At 42.1% G+C, this 17,058-nt stretch overlaps 1 protein-coding gene across 1 annotated transcript in view; it reads left to right on the top strand.

The window, feature by feature from the left end:
* Window positions 1-17,058, top strand: part of Kcnh8 (potassium voltage-gated channel subfamily H member 8) — a 375,994-nt gene that overhangs the window by 298,051 nt on the left and 60,885 nt on the right. Inside the window, exons 9-11 of the mRNA XM_040729522.1 lie at window positions 626-825; window positions 4,288-4,537; window positions 11,149-11,363. Of these exons, the coding sequence (XP_040585456.1) occupies window positions 626-825; window positions 4,288-4,537; window positions 11,149-11,363 (665 nt within the window). The remainder of the gene's footprint in view (window positions 1-625; window positions 826-4,287; window positions 4,538-11,148; window positions 11,364-17,058) is intronic.

Here is a 17,058-nt window from a genome sequence, read left to right as displayed (position 1 = left end):
GGGAGTATAACATCAGTTTTAATATTATGGCACTGTTTTTATTTACTTACTTACTTTTGTGGTTAATAGACTCAAACCTTGGCTGTGTGTGGTTAACTGAGTGCTATGCTACTGAGCTATGTCCCGAGACCTTCAAGTGATGATTTTGGTCTGTGATACTAAAATTCTAAAAGTAGCTATTATAGTAGACTTCTCTTTTAAGCAGATTTGTTAGTGAAATAAACAATTGCTAACTTTAAACGTATAGTTTGTACTATGAAAATATTGATAAAATTGTATCATAGCTATTAAACTATGTGTAACTACTAAAATAATACATATGGTGATAGAATTAAAAGTTTTCAGATCCACAATGATAGTTAAAAGACTGCATGTGTGTCAAAGAGTCTACTTCATGTGTTATCATTTTCTAATCTATTTTTACTTGGATCAAGCCATGTGAAGGCAAAATGACTGCTTTGATTGAGTGACCTTATGGCATAGTGGCTGTGCCCACATTTTCCTGGCAAAGGAATCATATCAGTATGCCCACATATGCATGCTTTACTCTAAGCCATCTATAAATTGGACTTACATGTAAAGGGGGACTCTGTCTTACTATCCTGTGCTGTGCTGTGCTCTGTAGCCCTGATGCATGCCTTGGTGTTTGGGAATGTGACTGCTATCATACAGAGGATGTACTCCAGATGGAGTCTGTATCACACCAGAACCAAGGACCTAAAGGATTTCATCCGTGTGCATCACCTACCCCAGCAGCTCAAGCAGAGGATGCTGGAGTACTTTCAGACAACCTGGTCAGTCAACAATGGAATAGACTCAAATGAGGTAATGTGCATCTCTTATCTTGACACTTTTAGGCAGAAAGTACATATTGTGAGATAAAAGCACGGTGTTCTAATCAAGCATAAAAGAAGGACACATTTACCAGCATCTTTGCCTCTCTATCTTTGCTATCGTGGACTTTTTTTTCCATCATGGACTTTTAACACACTATCATTTATGCATCATGACTGTAGTTTTCACAATGCCACTCTGGGATGACAGTTTCATAAGAATTCATTACTTTATTCAATTAAGTGAATTTATTTTCATTCTCATTGTGTTGTTTTGGAAGGATTCATTTTTAGGACAGTTTAATTTTGGGTGATTACTCAATGTAAACTTGCTACAATGATCCATAAAGTTTAAAAAAAGAAAAAATAGGCAAACATGCTATCTGTAGAATTTAAGAAACCGCCCCAAACAACCACTATTAAGGAAGTATTACACTGTCACGACTACCTCGACCAGCAAGGAAGACGCGACTCAGGAATCCTTCTCACAAGCAGTTTATTCAGGACCTTGAACAAATCTTCTGACCCCAGGGAGTGCCCGCCCACAGCTTAAAAAGGCCCTTGGGCGGCCAACCCCGGTAAGCCATGTGGCGACAGCAGATAGGTCCACATACGAGGAAGCAAGCCTGATATCCAGCCTTGACCAAATAAGGAGTTGTTTATCACAGAGAGCACTTGCTGTCGGGCTAGCAGAGGCGGAAGCCAGTACCATCTTAAGTGTGCAGCACTTCGCAGCTCTCTACAGTTCCCCCTTTTTTGTTTAAAATGCAACAGGCAAGAGTAGAGGTCTGATCTCTGACATAGACAGGGACATTGTACTGATTTTTGTTTGGCGTCATCCACCCAACAAACATCAGACCCGTCCGATACCCTTTTTTCCAGAGGCGGGACTCTTGGGTACCAACCCGCATGCAATCAGACATGCTCTTCTTTGGGTCATTATTAGCTGACTCAGAGTGCAGTGCTCTGCCTCGCATCCTGAGCGTATTTAATTAGTTTTTAAGGTGGCTAACCATGCCTGTGGGGGACTGTCCTGCTTCAATAGCGGTAAAGGCCTGAATAATCATGGCTGCATTGCGTCTTTGTGTGACTCTAATCTTACATAGAAACCACAAGCAAACCAGGGAGACCAACACCAAGAGACCTGTTAATGCTCCTATACCCGCCCACTCCTTAAGATGGTTCATTGTAGAAGTCAGCCAGGACGATAATCCCGATGCAAAGGAAAGGTCCACTCTGGTGGAATTCACATGGACCACTGCCAGCCTCAACTCCTTCAAAGTATCTTCAAATTTAAGTGACCAATTCTGTAAAAGAAAACTGGACAAATACTTGGACAAATTTGTAGCTTTTGTAAAATTGGCATACTGAACAGGAACACATATAATCCTTGCATTTTCCACTCGCAGCCTCCCGGTGCCAAGATTGCCACTCACTTCTCCTTAATTTGGCAGTTATTTTCCAAGCCTTAATGGCTATCTGATCCACCTGTTCAAACACCTGTCCTGGATATCCTGTCTGCATGTTTGTAAATCTACCTTTTCATTGCTGTCTACATGTTTGCAAATCTACCTTTTCATTGCTGGAAGGGGACACTGTTCATACCATGGGGATCATGACAATCTCAGTCCCATGTAAAATCAAGATCTCTCCCTAACTTTCAAAAATCTTAGATTCTTAGAACGAAGCAGCTCATTCAGAGCCAAAAAATTGGGTGCAACTGAGAAGCGCCCATAGCCAAACTAACAATGTTTTTACTTTCGGTTCGCTGCTAGCCAAACTAACAATGTTTCTTTTAAGCTTCTAATGTTTCTTTTTAGCTTTTACTTTGGGTTCCCTGCTAGCCAAGCTAACAATGTTTTTACTTTTGGTTCGCTGCTCCACGAACCATTTGTCCTGCTCTCTCTTTACCTACAGAGAGGAGCAAACCAACTGCTCTTATCCCAGTCATTTTTTTACCCCGATCTTGTCGTGGTCCTTTTTTTAGTCTAAGATTCTTTGATGGCAGCATCTCGTTGAGTGCCAGAAAAATTGGGTGGGATGTGGAATTACCCATGTTTAAATAACAAGCAGTGAAAAGAAAACCCAAAAAATAAAATTAAATACCACCCAAAGGGCCAAGAAAAAATAATAATACCCTTTGTTTCACTTTTACTCCGTCCGCTTTGACGCAGCTCTACTACTTTCCTTTTTGTCCCGTCCGCTTTGACGCGGCTCCACTTTCATTTTTATCCCGTCCGCTTTGACGCGGCTCTGCTGACCGTTCTCCCCTTCTCTACCGGGTGAGAACAATAATCACGCTCTTTTCGCGGATCCCCGCCTTACCTGGGGACTTACCGGTGCACCCCCTGACTGCTGTGAGTTCTGAATTCCTTTCTTCGTACGAGCGTCCCCGTACGGGCCACCAACTGTCACGACCACCTCGACCTACAAGGAAGACGCGACTCAGGAATCCTTCTCACAAGCAGTTTATTCAGGACCTTGAACAAATCTTCTGACCCCAGGGAGTGCCCGCCCACAGCTTAAAAAGGCCCTTGGGCGGCCAACCCCGGTAAGCCATGTGGCGACAGCAGATAGGCCCACATACGAGGAAGCAAGCCTGATATCCAGCCTTGACCAAATAAGGAGTTGTTTATCACAGAGAGCACTTGCTGTCGGGCTAGCAGAGGCGGAAGCCGGTACCATCTTAAGTGTGCGGCACTTCGCAGCTCTCTACATTACACTAACACATCAACCAATCCAATAACCAAGTAACCAACTGTTCTTTTAGTTAACATACAAAATAATCCATTTTTATCCATATTATATATTTTTGTTGCTTCCCCGACCCATCAAGGAAGAGAATGGGAGTCCCTCCGCTGGTTCTCTTTTGGCCCCCACTAAGCCCTCCACTTTCGTGCCACATGGACTGCACTGTCCTCTTTTCCCTCCTAATCCTCCCTTAAAATCTCTTCTTCCTGATGATCTCTTTCTACATTCATAGCTGCCCCCCCCAACACCTGCAATGGAATTTTATTCAGCCATGAAGAATGATGAAATTATGACATTTTCAGGGCACAAACGGATAGTGAAATAAGCCAGACCCTGGAAGATAAATACCTCATTTTCTCTCATATTTGAAACATAGTAACAAGTATTTTAAGAGTGATAATTTGGCCTCTGCATATGATCATGACACATTAAGGCCAGTGGGTCCAAGTCCCTTTATCTATCCCCAACAGGACTCCCGACAGAAGTGTCACTATCCTTCCTTCCAGGATACTTTAGAGTTTTAAAAAATTTCTTCAGATTTATCATCAGCTGATTACTTAGTGATACATAGCTAAGGTCACAGTCACTCAGAGACTATATGAACTTCCTCTTGTATAGAGCAGCTGACCTGTGTATGAAAAGTGCCACTGGTGTCTTGCAAAGTCATTGACACTTTCCTTTCTCCCTTCCTCTTCCCCGACAGCTTTTGAAAGACTTTCCGGATGAGCTGCGCTCTGACATCACAATGCATCTAAACAAGGAGATCTTACAGCTGTCCCTGTTTGAATGTGCCAGCCGGGGCTGCCTCAGATCTCTGTCTCTCCACATCAAAACGTCGTTCTGTGCTCCGGGGGAGTATCTGCTGCGCCAGGGAGATGCTCTTCAGGCCATCTACTTTGTGTGCTCAGGGTCCATGGAGGTTCTCAAAGACAGCATGGTTTTGGCTATTCTAGGTGGGTTTTCACTGAAAAGTTCCTGGAGAATGAGGAATACAAAGTAGGGAAGAGGAGACAGTAATAGGAGTTGGAAAATTACAGATGTATATATGGACTCCATGTTAGATTCAATATATGTTATATATACCACTATCAGGACTTTTATATAAAAAAGTTCAGGCAGTACTAATATTGTCCTCATTTTACAAGTGAGTAAATGTCCTCTTAGTTAACTGTACCAGATTCCATATATCGTGAAGTCTTTCTGACCTCTAATCATAACCCATACAGTCTCCTGTGGAACAGCAGCTCAGTATTCATGTAGAATTTCTGCATTTTGTGCAGAGCCTGTCCAAAGAACATTTGAATTAAGTTTTTATCTGTGCCAGAAATAGAGAAAATGATTTATTTAACTTTGAGAACAAATTTCATCACTGCCATTAACCTAATATTGCTAGGGTGATACAAGTTTCTTTTAGCTCCTCAAAGAAAACTCATAACTGTGAAAACTCTGTGCCTTGATGCTGACTTCAAATACTAGACATAATTTTCTTTTCATTGGCATATAAAGGGCAGCTGGCAGGAGACGGTATGTGGGCTAATGTTGAAAAAAATCCTCTAATTTTATGAGTTTCTTTTCAAATTCACTCTCATTGTTTATACAGCCAATCCTTACCAAGGATCTGTGAGTGAACTGGACAGGGGTCTGAGCACTAAGAAGGTGGCAGAACAGAAATTACTAGAAAGTTTGCCCATATCTGGATTAAACTCAAGAGAAGGATGAAATGGAAAATTTCCCTGGGGTGTGGTGTGGTTGAGCATCAATGAATCTGCCATGTAATACAGCAATGTCTAAAACCAAGTCAGTAAATGATTAATGCAGTACTTTTTCTCTAAGAAACTGATTGTGGACAGCACCTTGCAAAGTGTTTTAGCCCAGAGTGTAGGCACAGATGTAGAGGCATTTTCTGGTTTTGGATGGGAGGCCACTGCCCCTGCCTAATCTAAAAATACCTGCCACTTTATGTCAGCACTGTCAGTCTGCCACTGAGGTGAGTTTCACGACAGAATACATTTTAAAAGAGAAAGGAACAATTCTTGAACCCTAAATATAAGCCAGTCCCTTTGGTCCATTATCAAGTCTTGGAATCTTCTCAGTTTTGAATGTGTTGTCCAAATTCATCTACTTAAACCCATTCCTTGACAAGGTGGAATAAGGATGTGGGAACCTAAGACATAATTAGAATCTTGTAAAGCAGAAGCCTCAGAGAGCCACCTGCCTGTTTTCTGCCATGATATCGCAATGAAAAGTCAGCAGGTATTACACACTGAAGCCACTAAAGCCTTCCCAGTGAACTTTTCAGTCCAGAAACGTCGGAAATCCATTTCTGTTGCTTATCCTTAGCTGCATTGTGCTACGGCATAACGAACAGACTGTGACAGTGTGACTGCATCAACCAAAGGGGCCTAGCTAGAGACTGAGTGCTAACAGAACCCTGTGGCTCTGGCTTTCACTGCCCATGTGCACTGCAGTTTCACCGATGGAGGAAAGGTGGAGCTTGCCCTTAAAGATTTGATTCAGTTTTTATCAAGCCTCTGTGATGTTCTCCTTGAAGTAAGTGCAGAACACGCTAAAACAGCCCCTTCCAGACAGTCATTCTGCCATTTTGTAGTTCTGGCTTAGAATTGACAATGATTCTAATTTGCTTCCAAACATTATTTAAGTTGTATTTTCCTGCAGGCTTCCCTAGTGCCGCTGAAACTTTTATAGCCTGATGATTTGCCTGTTAACACGGCTGCTTTTGAGAACATCTGGCTATTGTTTCCAGAACCTTATGATGTGACACATGCAAGCAGATATAACACACCATTGAAAAATAATCAGGCTCTCCTTTAATTCTTGTCCATTCTTGCATTCGGTGACCAGTAACAGTTTTAGGAATGGAAGATGAAGGCACCTATGACATTAGAACAAAAAGATGAAAATTGAATGGCTGTTGTGTGACTGCTATGGCTTATAAAACATGATCCAATAGCAACAATTTATAGAATTAAAATTACTTACTGCTGGCTCAATCCAACAATGAGAGATGCACTCTTACCCTGGAATATTGGGGGAGGGTCTAGGCCCTGCCCTGGATGAAATGACAGATTATGGACACCCCCATGGAGGGCCTCACCCTCCCTGGGGAAATGAGGGGATATTAGGGGGTTGGCAGGAGGGCGAGGGAGGAGGGGAGGGAAACAGAGAGGGACCTGTAATTGACATGTGAAGTAACCATGTTTCTTATTTAAATTTAAAAATAAAATATAAAAAAATTACTTACTGCTGAAAGATTTTCTCCATTGATCTCTGCCCCAAATTTCTCCATAAATTGTGATTTTTATGATGGTATTTCTCTGCTCTGCCCCCACCATGAGTTTATGGAAAGTGGTGTGAGTTGTTTTTCCCATGATCATTCTAAACTCTGACGTGATGTCACACACAAGCAAAGGTTCAAATGAACATGACAGTGGGACAATGTAACTCTCTTCACGGAGCTAATTCAGCCTCAACTGATTTCCTAAGCATAGTTACTTAACAGGCGTTCATTCTGCCAATGACATCAATTAGTGGTCTTGTGAGAAAGAAGCTTTTATGCATCAACTCAAGCAACACCGTCTTCCAATCAGCACACGAAAGCATTTTCCAGATCTGCTGCCTGGAGAGAGCTTTCACAGGAATTTGTCAAGAAGGCAGAAAATGGCAATAAGTGATACCCAGTGTTGTGGCAGACAGTGTTTATCTGCTCTGTGTGATTCAATGTTCCTTTTCATTACTGCTGTTGACCCTCAAAGAAACACAAGTTCTGAAAAGATGGAGACTACTCATGGCTGGGGGCTGGGCAATCATTTTCTATCAGAAATAAGGATTCTAAAACCTGGAGTCATTAAGGCAATTAGTTCAGAATCCCAACAAAAGCAGGGAGAATCCACGGGGCAGTGACTAAAGCCAGGAGGCCTAGCCAGAGCTCAGTGTGCAACTCAGCACCATGAACACTCACCAAATCCAAAGAGAAAACTGGAATTCTTTCTAAGGTGCCAAATTTAGCAGCTATAAAAACAAAAGTATAGTGGCCTCATGTTCCCCCAGATGTCCCTGGCAAATAGAATCCTATACATGGCACTGCCCTGATAATCGTAGCCAGGTAGATAAATGCAGAGTCAGTGTACTGCCTACTTCCTGTCTGTGGTACGGCTTATGTCCACCCTCAACTTTTCATTGCTAAGCAACTGTGTAGATTTTTAACAAAATATACACAAAACATAATTTCAAATTTAGCAATATCAGTGACAACAATAAGTCAGGCTTGAATTCTTCCAGAAAATGTGACCAGAAACTAAAAATACAGACTCTAATATGCTTTGTTTTCATCTGCCAAAGTAGATTTAATTTCAAAGTTTAAAATCTAGTACTAATTTTAAACTAATATTTGATATAACTTAATAATTTACCTCCAATATTTTATTCCATGCGCATTCTGAATATATCAAGCATATGTGATTAATTTCATGTTTCCTTGTGGTGATAAATGAAATAGAATGAGCTTTTATGAGTTTCATCTCAGGAATGTTGTCTCAAAACTCCTGGGCACAATAAAATACAACCGTTTAGAAATTAGCTGGAGGAGCCATAGCCGCCATTGTCACTGCCAGAACCCAAGCCAGAGCCAGAGCCAGACTTAGAACTTTGTCTTTTACAAATAACTTGGTACTAGCTGCCAATACCCACAGAGCCTCGGAGCTGCTCTGAGGACCCCGAGAGAGCTACCAAGGCTTTGAGGAACAACTAAAAAAGGCAGGTCTTAATGGGAAGATACCTTTATAAAAGCGGTTTCGTGGATTGTAAAAAAAAAAAAAAAAAGATGGCATAATGGAGGAGCGGGCTCAGCAGACGGAAACAGAACTAGACACGTGGAGTCGGAGACAGGAATGTGCGTGTGGCCATGGTGGAAAAAGAGCAGTCCTTGCTGAGGAGATAGATCCTTGAGTCACCCGGAGGCTCGGGCCACCGCTGGGCCAGCCTCGCCCCTGTCACACACCAGGTCAGCGCTGCTGCTACACCTGAAAACCTGACCTGCAGCACTGAGCCTGCTGAGCCTCCACTGCAGCTGCCGCCCTTGTGCAGCTGTGGGGAGAGTTTGAGTCACCGGGCTGCAAGCATGATGGCCATGCCTGGGGTGGCCTGCACCGAGGGCAGGGTGGCATACCGCTAAGAGCTTGAGCAGATTCATCGCCCAGCCGCAAAATCACCTTGACTCTGAGCAATAAGATATCCCAGATGAAGAATGGTTCATTTTCTGGATTAAGTTTCCTCGGAAGAAGTCCGTGGTCCATACGGCCACTGGGGTCCAAGGTGATGTCTGTGATCCTTGATGCTACTGGAGACCAGGTAGAAACCAAGTGGAGCCAGGCTGTGGTGGCGCTCACCTTTAATCCCAGAACTCAGGAGACAGAGGCAGACGGATCTCTGTGAGTTGGAGACATCCTGGTCTACAAAGCGAGTTCCAGGACAGCCTCCAACACTACAGAGAAACCTTGTCTCGACAAAAACAAAAACAAGGAAAAGAAAAGAAAAAAAAAAAAAACAAAAGAAAAGGAAAGAAAAGAAATGAACCGAAACAAAACCCAGGCGGAAGCTCATGATCCATGTTACCCCGCCTTCTGCAAGCATTTTTTATTTTTTTTGTAGTGGTAGCAATAACTGCAGACTCATAACTGAAAGTGAGACACTGAAGGATTCTGTGACACCCCTCCAAAAAAAACAAAAACAAACAAACAAACAAACAAAAAGCAATCCAGCCAGGAAGATATTGGAGAGTCCTTAAAAATTGTGACAAAGACACTGATGTGTAGTTCTTCACAGTTGATGGCTTCTGGCGCATGAGGTTCGGGATTTGACTCAGTTTTCTTTATGAGCTGACCACAGGGAGTTTTACCATGTTACAAAGATATGGGCAACACCAACTGTGGGTTTTTGATTTGAGGGCTTTTTTGTGGAGGGGGCAGTATAAGGGTGGGAGATGGATCTGGGAGAAATGGGAATCAAGTGTGGTAGGGTACATTGTACAAAATTCCCAAATAATTAATAGCAATAATATATTGGCAAAAATTAGAAATTAAAGAAGTAATTGAATATGGAGGTGGGGCAGTTTACTTGATAACACTTCCCTTTTACAAAGACATTTTTATGTATATGAGTGCTATGTCTGCATGTACTTCTGCATACTTATTATAGATTATTGTGAGCCATCATGTGGTTGCTGGGAATTGAACTCAGGACCTCTAGAAGAGCTGTCAGTGCTCTTAACTGCTGAGCATCAATCCAGTCCCCTTGATAGCATTTCAATGGCATGTCTTCCTTGGTATTGAGGACTGTGCAGCTGTTTGTCTCTGTTGCTTACAACATAGAAAAAAGGCCAATCAGATCATCACAGTTAATCCCTGGGTGTGATGCCCTTTGTAGACAGACTCAGAAACGTGTCTAGAAACCCAAGTTAACACCAGTGTCTGTTCTCTGTGAACATATTCCTGTTCGTCCAGCCTTCAGCCCAAGTTTGTCTAAGAATGAAAGGTTTTTTCATATCTTTTGTGTGGCTTCTGGGTGACTTTGTGGCTATGCCCAAAGTACATCAGAAATTAAATTCAGTGACTTATTGGTGCTTGATGTTATTTCTACTGACACTTCCAACTGCTGAAATCACTTAAAAGATCTAAATGATGCAATTGTCCAATATTAGCTCATCAACAAACAAGCAAGTTAGTTCCCAGAAGACAGCCTAGTTACTGTAGACAACAGAATTGCTGCTAGACATTAAGAAGACTTGGCCTACACTGGTCCCATGAGCAGTCATGTGAGACCCAGATTTTGTCTGTTCACTTCCTGTCTGGGTAGAGAAGGACATTCTTACACAGTCACAGAATATGACAACTGGGAGCTGTACCATGGCCTAAAATGTTCAGCCCTAACCCTTTTCCCTGACTCCGAAGAGGGACAGAGAGCTCCTCCTTCCACTTTACCCTTCTGTCCATCTTGGAAACATGATCACAAGTAAATGAAAGAACCTTAGTCTCTTGAATACCACACTTCTGTTACTACCAAAAGTTCTTGACTCTAGACCGTAGGTTTCTTGATACACTGACCTGAGAAGCTCAGAACCATTTTTCCACCTAGGAAAATCAGTTATTACTACCACCTTGAATGGTTAAAGTTACTGTGACAAATTGACAGGTCTGAAGTCATTTTTAAACCCTGCCAAGAGAGCTGCTTAGAGCCCAATGGATGATCCGTGCTGCCTAAGCCACATCCATGTCCTGTAGATCAGTGCTCACACCAGTGACATTTTTATCCATCACAGGTCATTTGACAATGTCTGAAGCTGTTTTAACATCTTGCATACCATGACAAAAGAGCAACCGAGCCCCAGTTCTCAGTGCTGTTGAAATCAAACACCTGTGCTCACAATGGTCTTCTCTTTCTTGTACAATTTGAGAGAAACAGAGTCTGCGAGACAAAAGACGCAGCTGGGTCCCAGTGGTTACACTTTTCTTCAAAATAATACGGTTCTTTTTCTTTTCACTGCTCCTAGGGAAGGGGGATTTAATTGGAGCAAATCTGTCAATTAAAGACCAAGTGATCAAGACCAATGCTGACGTGAAGGCACTGACCTACTGTGATCTTCAGTGCATCATCCTTAAGGGTCTTTTTGAGGTCCTGGGCCTTTATCCTGAGTATGCACACAAATTCGTGGAAGACATCCAGCACGACCTCACGTACAACCTTCGAGAGGGCCATGAGAGCGACGTAAGTCCCGTTTCTGATTAGCACATGGGACTGGGGATGAGATAGAATAGCAGAGGCAAATGTCATAGCCTCCTTTTAAAGGCTCCACAGGTAAGACATTCAGCCCCTGGCTAACTGATGGGTTCACTAGAACCCATAGTTCCTTGCTAGCAGGCAACCAAAGTATTTATAGGCAGGTTCTCGCTTGCTTGTCTTCGAGTGCTCGTGTCTAGTTGCAGTTTCTGTGATACACAGTGCTCATCTGGAAATAAGTGAATCCCCAGCATTTGACAATTTCAAGAGAAAGTATGTGGGACAGAGTTGCCATGTGCAACTGTTCAGCCCTTCAACTGCGGCACGGAAGATTTGCTAGAAACTAACCTTTTTGTTAAAACGGTACCCCAAACAATCTATCTCGAAGAGACCAGATTTTCATAAATGGATTCAAGCCAAGGGTTGTCACACTCAAAGCATAATGAACATTTTGTGCAATTGTATGTTTGCTTCATGCTTCAGTTCATACAAACAGCTTTCCTGCCAAGATATGTACTGTTCCATGTCTCGTGTTTGAGTTGATCGTGAACATGACTTTGCTAGATGTGTCAGTGATAATGAATTAATGGGGATGATTGTTGAAAGGCAAGTCAGAGCATGCAACTTATTGTGTGACAATCTGTGTCTTATCTCAGATATTTGTAGCACTCGGAGCTTTAAGAAACTTTAGTTATGACTAATCCATATAATATAGACATTTTGGGTGATCATTAGCAATCTCTTTTGAAAATTAGATAGAAAATGGGAATTGCATGTTCTTTCATCTAGGTTTGGGATATAAGTGATGTTAGATAAATATATGATATCCCATCCTCTCTACTGGTGATACAAAACACCAATTGAGGGCCATTATTTACTAGCTACCTCCTATGCTAAGCACTATTCCTATACAAAGCGTTTATTGATTAAGACACACTTTAAGATAAGTATCAACCCAATTCTGTAGCAGAACAGATTCAAAGTGGCTTGTGGTCATGCAATCTTGCAGGTGGCGAGGGCAGCATGTGAGAATGAAACCCAAGTTTAAAGTCTACAGTTGATTAACAAAGGTCCTGCCTTTTCCTGAAAAGCTCCCATGCATGTCATGCAAGAGACTGAATCTTAAAATGTAGTTTGTGTTGTCAATGATAGTATAAAATGACAGTTTTAAAGACTATAATACAATGTTTTGAAATGTGAATACATTATTAAATATATAAATCAAGCTAGTTAACATATGTGATTCTCACATTCATATTCATTCATGACAACATTTAAAATGCTCTCAGCAATAGTCAAGTAGAAAACATGTCATTGTTAATGAAAGTCACCATGCTGAAAAAGAGATGAAATTTTGTGCCCTTGGACCAATATCTCCTACCAGCCTCAAGTAACTGCCACCCTATTATCAGCTTCTATAATTTCTGCTTTCTCCAGATTCCACAAATCATGCAGGATCATGCCAAGCTTATTTCACTAAGCATAACCCCCCTTCCAAGTTTATCAATGTTGTAAATGATAGAACTTCCTTCTTCATTGAGTCAACAGTATTTCAGAGTGCATAGAATGTTTTCTTTATTCCTCTGTCCCTTGATTGACATTCAAGTTGATCCCATATCTTGACTACTGGGAAGAATGTGGCAAAGAGCATGAATATACATATATGTATGTCACATACTGACCTCAGCTCATTTGCATGAATAACCAGTAGTAGAATTGTTGCATCAGTGGTTGCATCTTTAGTATCTGCTGTCTGTTCCTACCTACAAAATGGAGGATCCCCCTTCTAATCTGCACCAATACTCACCTTTCAGCTTTGTGACAGCAGCCATCCCAGCTTCTCTGAGATGATATCCTTGCATTTTATTCTGCAGTTCTTTGATTACTAGTGATGTCCAACTTCTTTTGCACGTCTTCTTAAAAGAATATCTTCACTGCTCTTTGCCCATTTTTAATCAAACTATTTGTCTTCTTGCTGTTGGCTTGTCTGAGTTCCCCATGCATTTTGGATATCAACATCTATCAGATGTATGGTTGGCTGGCATTCTGCAGTTTCTTTCTACTCCATTGGTTGCTTCCTTTGCTATGAACTTTTCAATTTGACATAATTTAGTCTTTCCTAGCTGGCATTGCTGTGTGCTAGAGTCACATTCAAAAGAAAAATTGTTGGCCCAATAACGGTCAGGAAACTTTCATTCAGTGTCATCCCCTAGAGGTTGGGGTATTACATTTAAGTCTCTTATTTTAGTTGACTTTTAGATATGGTGTGACATTAGAATCTAATTTCATCCGATGTATTGTCTGTCGCTTTTCCTTCCTTCTCCTCTCCTCCCCTTTTTTGCCTCACTCTCATTTCATCCTTTTTAAAGCAGTGTCATAACTTTTAAAGGCATGTGTCTCCTGTGGAAGCCTCCGCACATCATTTGCTCTCTGTGGGATAGGCTTCTTCTGGTGATGGGGCGTCAGCACGTCGCCTCTGCCGTATCCACAGTCATCCTGGGCTTGTGAGACTGATCTCTTTCAGTTTGTGTTTAGTCTTGAAGTGTTTCCCTCACTCTTGAAGTGGTTTCTCTGGGCTCTGCTAATACCACAGCATGTTTCAAATTCTTTCCTCCTGGTTTCTACTTGGCTTCAGATTCCAAGTCCTCAGGCCAATGTGACTGTGAAACATGTCACCTCCTCCCAGCCCCTTCTTCCATTTAAGCTTCTTGGTATGCTGTGCCCTGCATATGTCAGTGAGGTGTTGGCTAATACTCCAAGCCTAGCAATGATGCAGTTATCCCTACCCTGGGGCATGTACCCCCAAATCCTCCACAGGATGGTTCCTCTGACCTTCGTCCTTACCCTTGCCCTGTGAAATTGTCCCAGTATAGTTTGCTGTTTCGCCTTGCAAAGCAGCAGTGGACAGCCCCCTTACTCCCTCTGAGAGACACCTGGCTCAGCGTGCTGCTCTTGATGCGTTTCCCTTTTCCCAGAGAGCACTGTTGCTGGAGTCTTAGTACGTTTTGTCCAACGCTGTAGTTCCTTTTGACCACCGTGTGTTTCAATATCATTACGACTGGAACCTAAAGCATTACTTCTTTGTAAAGAGTGCCCCTAGTTCAGAACGGGAGCCTGAGAAGACAAAAGAAGGATGAATGCAGGAACTGTGGAAATCTTAGTGCTGCTCTGGGCCTAGGAGAGCAGCTGTCCCTCCCTGCTACTTGGTGACAGATACCCAGAGACTGAGGGAAAATACAACAAAGAGATGACCTTTGTAAAACATCACCAATGGTGTTTTGAAAGAGCCTAAAAGAAAGGTAAACACTGAACACTAAACAAAATTAAGTTAATCTAGCCTACATGTTTATCTAAAAAATAGGAAGGTGCATATCAAGTGAAGCTTTCTGTTGAGATTTTATTATTCTGGGTTACTTGGCTTTCAAATGTTTTTTACAAACACATATACACCACAACACACACAAAAACACACACAGACTACAATACACACACACACACACACACACACACACACACACACACACACCACACCACACCACACCACACGACACCACATAAATATCTCCAAAACCTTGGAATACAGTTCCATGGCTGGTAAGTTTGGACTGCTTGTCTGTGTAATCTGTAGCCCGTGGGGGGCTTCCTACTGCTCCAGCATTCTTTGACTTTCAGGAAAAGTTACAAACTGATGCCAGCCTGTGCTGAAGGGTTCCTGCTGCTCTATCTACTGAGCCACTCTGCTGTCAGCAAATTTGGATTCAAACACCATTCCTGAAGTCCCACACAGGCACACAGAAACACCAACCACAAAGGCTCTCTGATAGAACAATGGTTATGAAAGATGAAACACTTCTGTAACAGATGTGTAAACGGTGTAAATGTAACTACATGAATTCACTTACTCTGGCCTGGGCGGTGGTGGTGCACAACTTTAATCCCAGCACTCGGGAGGCAGAGGCAGGCAGATCTTTGTGAGTTCGAGGCCAGGCTGGTCCGACAGCCTCCAAAACAATACAGAGAAACCCTGTCTCATAAAAAAAAATTCACTTACTCTGAAAACTTGAGTGGCTACTGGTACAAAGTAGCTCATAGACTATCAGACTGCAGAGTTCTCATTACATAGTGGGTGAAACTGTCTAAGTGTAGACAATAAAAACAAAATAACAAAAGCAAGACTGACAGCAGCCCATTTCCAAACAGAACAGGAGCAGGAAGGATCGGTGTGCATTTAGAAAGGGCCCATGGAGCTCTGGGATTGGGGCTCCTGCAGCTCCACTAAACTGCACAGCTTGAGAAGGCCATCTTACCTCATTCTCATAGGAAAATTAAAGTTCATAAGATACTTGGTAAATTAGTTGAAAGATTAGCTATTGCTGTTTTGACCTTGTGCTAATTATGTGGCTCACGCTATTGGCATATGTTCTGTACGTGCCCCAATTCACAGCTCCAGGAGGCCACAGTGATGTGAATTTAGTAATTTCTGGCCATGCAGATTCTGATTAGTTTGCTTCTGTTTGTTATGGTAAGCTTTATAAATTGATTTAACACAAATTCACCTGTTTTTGAGAAATCTAGTTTTCCTTCATATAAAGAGATTTTAATTTTTTTGAGATAAGCAAAGAAAACTATTGGCGAGCATCCAAAATAACTGTTTTCAAAAATGAAGAAGGATAAAACTCAGACATCCATGTAACTACACATAAATATTGTATTGCTGTGCACTGTGGGTGTTGATTTGTTACCGATGGGGTGATGGATGTGCAGCAATAAATGCCAACCATTTTGGGGGAAAGTCTAACTCTGTCATACTGGGGTCTCTGACTGGAACTTATTAAAGTTGTAAATGTGCTCATCATCTCATCCCTACCTCAGTTTCCACTCATAATACTTTATCTGAGGAACCTGAAATGCTAAGCCGCCTCATTCTGTCTCCCCACATTTTTAGCCAAAAGGGGAAGATGTCCTGTGATTTAGTGACTTCCAGTCATCACTGTGACATCCTTTGAGCTACTACTTACAGGAAACACAAGCAGTAACACCAACATTGAGAGGCTCTGTATGGAAAGGGGGTTGAGAAAAATCATCCTCAGCATCTTCTAATGGCACTTGGATGGTTCCTGCTGCTGACTCATAGCGGCTTAAGACCTGGTGATTCATCACAATGCTGGAGTCCTCCCACTGTTCCAAACATAAGCACCATTGTTTTGTAATGTGCTTGCAAAAATGAATACTCCAGAGTTCTTCTGATTTGCTTTTGCCTGCAGTGATTGCACACTCCTGTAGTCTCAGCTACTCTTGAGACAGAGGCAGCAGAATTACAAGTTCAAGGCCAACCTGAACAAATGTGAAAGAGCCTGTATCAAAAATCAAAGGCTTGGGGGGAAGGGGGAAGGCACATATCTTAGTAGTAAGGTATTCACCTAGCATTGTGAGGCCCAAGTTTCAATTCCCAGTATTGAGCACACACACACAAACACACACACGTACACATACACACACACACTCACATGCACACACAGGCACTCACACACATAGTTTCAGCAGTCACATGTATTGAATGGAGAATCATAATGCTGCAGATAATACTAATTTTTAAATAATGAAAAAAGCAAATGTATGTGGCGATCTATTGCTGTAATAAGGACACTGGAGATCAAAATGCAAAGTTAGCCACAGCCATGGA

The sequence above is a fragment of the Mesocricetus auratus genome, unplaced genomic scaffold (genome assembly GCF_017639785.1).
Source record: "Mesocricetus auratus isolate SY011 unplaced genomic scaffold, BCM_Maur_2.0 Super-Scaffold_100021, whole genome shotgun sequence".
Lineage (NCBI taxonomy): Eukaryota > Metazoa > Chordata > Mammalia > Rodentia > Cricetidae > Mesocricetus > Mesocricetus auratus.
Note: the sequence above shows the minus strand (reverse complement) of the source record. Positions and strands in the feature narration are given on the sequence as shown.